General features: G+C 49.9%; 1 protein-coding gene across 1 annotated transcript; it reads right to left on the reverse strand.

Moving 5' to 3' along the window:
• Nucleotides 1-1,102: 1,102 nt before the first annotated feature.
• LOC128832797 (olfactory receptor 52B2-like) lies at nucleotides 1,103-2,056 on the reverse strand. Its single transcript, XM_054020408.1, has one exon. It carries the CDS (start codon nucleotides 2,051-2,053, stop codon nucleotides 1,103-1,105), a length of 951 nt encoding a protein of 316 aa, XP_053876383.1. The 5' UTR covers nucleotides 2,054-2,056.
• Between the last annotated feature and the right edge of the window lie 331 nt (nucleotides 2,057-2,387).

Below are 2,387 nucleotides of genomic sequence, written 5' to 3' on the forward strand. Positions count from 1 at the left end.
TTGCAGGTAGTTTTGGGTACGTGTCGTCAGGCCCCCCTCCCTCCATGAAAGCAACGGCAAAAAATCGTTTCTTGCGTTTTTTCCTGGGTTACCCATGCAGACGACATACCACAGCAAGCATGGAGCCCGCTCAGCTCACCGTCACTGTACGTCTCCTGGTTGCTGCTGGCAGACTCGGTACTGCATTGCTACACAGCAGCAGGTCCTTGCCTTCACGAAAGCAGACGGTGCAGCATGAGTACTAGCCGTCGTCTCCTGGGTGCTTCTGGCTGACCTCAGTGAGGTCGGTCAGGAGCGCCTGGGCAGACATGGGTGCTCCTGGCCGACCTCAGTGAGGTCAGTCAGGGGCACCTGGACTGAAATGGGAGTGACTCCAGGTCATTCTCTTCTTTAAGTTTTGTCTCATGGAGAGTCAGTCCTGCCTGGACTATCATGCGAGCTGGAGGCTTCTGCCTCAGGCTGCTCTCCCAGACGGCAGCACCGTGCGGTCGCACCTACCCCAGCCTACCCCTTGCTCCCATGGCTCATGAAGCCTGGACAGTAGTAAGGAGCAGTTCAACTATAGGCTGAGCAAGTGCAGAATGGTGGCAGAATGTGCCTTTGGACGTTTAAAAGCTCGCTGGCGCTGTTTGCTGACTAGGCTGTCTGCGATTAGAAGAGCACAGCAAGGCGCACGGCGCATCACAGAGGCTTTGAAAACCAGACATGACCCAACATAGAGTTCAGCAGGGCAAAACCTGGGTAAAAATGTACGTCTCAGAAATACAGTAAGGGCCACATCTTCAGCTGGTGCCTATCACCGTAGTGCCTCTTACTCTAATGGAGCAATGCCAGCTTACACACGCTGAAGCTCTGGTCCTTAGGTCCTACCAGCTTCACATTTGTGATCCTTTGTTTCTCTTTGTTTTCTAACTGCCATGCTTTAGTCTTAGGAGAGACTCACAATTCCTCTGATCAGCAAACGCTACACCATGGAGCCTGAAATGAGGAAGAGACCATCTAAAATGGTCTAAAAAAAGTTCCCATTTCCTGAAGGGCCTCACTGGAGCCCACAATTTCCATCTGGTTTATTTCTAATGGGATAGCTTCCCAGTCGCAGCATTCAGCACCACTGCCCTACCTTGGAGAACATGCAGACCACCTTTTCCCAAATTAGCTTAGTTTTCACTGCATAGATGATGGGGTTTAACATGGGTGGAAGGAGCACATAGAGATTGGCCAGTAGGATGTGAACGTTGTGGGGGACGTTGTGGCCAAACCGATGTGTGAAAAAGGTGAAGAACGCTGGCATGTAAAACATGACTATGACACAGATGTGGGAGCTGCAGGTCCCAATAGCTTTGAGCCGGGCATCCTTGGACGGGAGCCTAAAGACAGCCCTGAGGATGAGAACATAAGACACAACAATGAGCACAACATCCAGTCCTGGCGATAAAAGAGTTGTAGTAAAACCATACCAGATGTTGACAGCTATGTCGGCACAGGCCAGCCGGGCTATGCCCATGTGCTCACAGTACGTGTGAGGCATAATGTTGTGTCCACAGTACGGTAGCCTCCAAAGGAGAAAAAGTGTTGGGAACATTACGCAAAAGCTTCTAGCTAGAGCTGCCAGCCCTATTTTGGCTATCACTGAATGTGTTAGCACAGTCGTGTACCTCAAGGGATCACATATGGCAATATACCGATCATACGCCATGGCCAGCAGGATTGTTGACTCCGCAATAAAACTAATATGTGTAAAGAGCATCTGGGTCAGGCAGGCATCAAAAGAGATTTCCTTGGAATGTGCCCAGAATATGCTCAGAGTTTTGGGCACTGTAGAGGAAGATAATATTAGATCGGAGACAGCCAGCATGGCCAGCAAAAGGTACATGGGCTCGTGGAGGCTTCGCTCCGTTACAATGACAAATAATAAGGTAAAATTTCCGAAAAGTGTGACGATGTACATCAGGCTGAATGGGATGGAGAGCCAGACGTGCAGCTCCTCCATACCTGGGATGCCAGTCAGGAAGAAGGAGGCAGGATGAAAGCTGGTTTGATTGAGAGCTGACATGATGTGACGAGGCTTCCTGTCTGAATTTACCCAGAGTCCCTTCCCTGTAGACAAAGAAAATATCATATGCCATCAATAATGTAGAAGTACTTTGGATTTCTATAGCACCTTTCCTCTGGGGATCTGTGACAAAGCGGGAATGTTCTTAATGTTTTCTTTGAATACTGCGTGCCTCAGTTTCCCCCATGTGTTACTCAAGTATCTAGGTGGTGGGACAGGGGTGTGTGATCGTTGCAGAGATGCCTAGAGGGCAGGTGTGACTGCCAATTGGCTGCTTTGGCACAGACAATGTCTGACACTCTGTATCCTGGCAACCGATAGCCAGAGCCCATCC

This window comes from Malaclemys terrapin, chromosome 1, assembly GCF_027887155.1.
Source record: "Malaclemys terrapin pileata isolate rMalTer1 chromosome 1, rMalTer1.hap1, whole genome shotgun sequence".
Taxonomy (NCBI): Eukaryota; Metazoa; Chordata; order Testudines; family Emydidae; genus Malaclemys; species Malaclemys terrapin.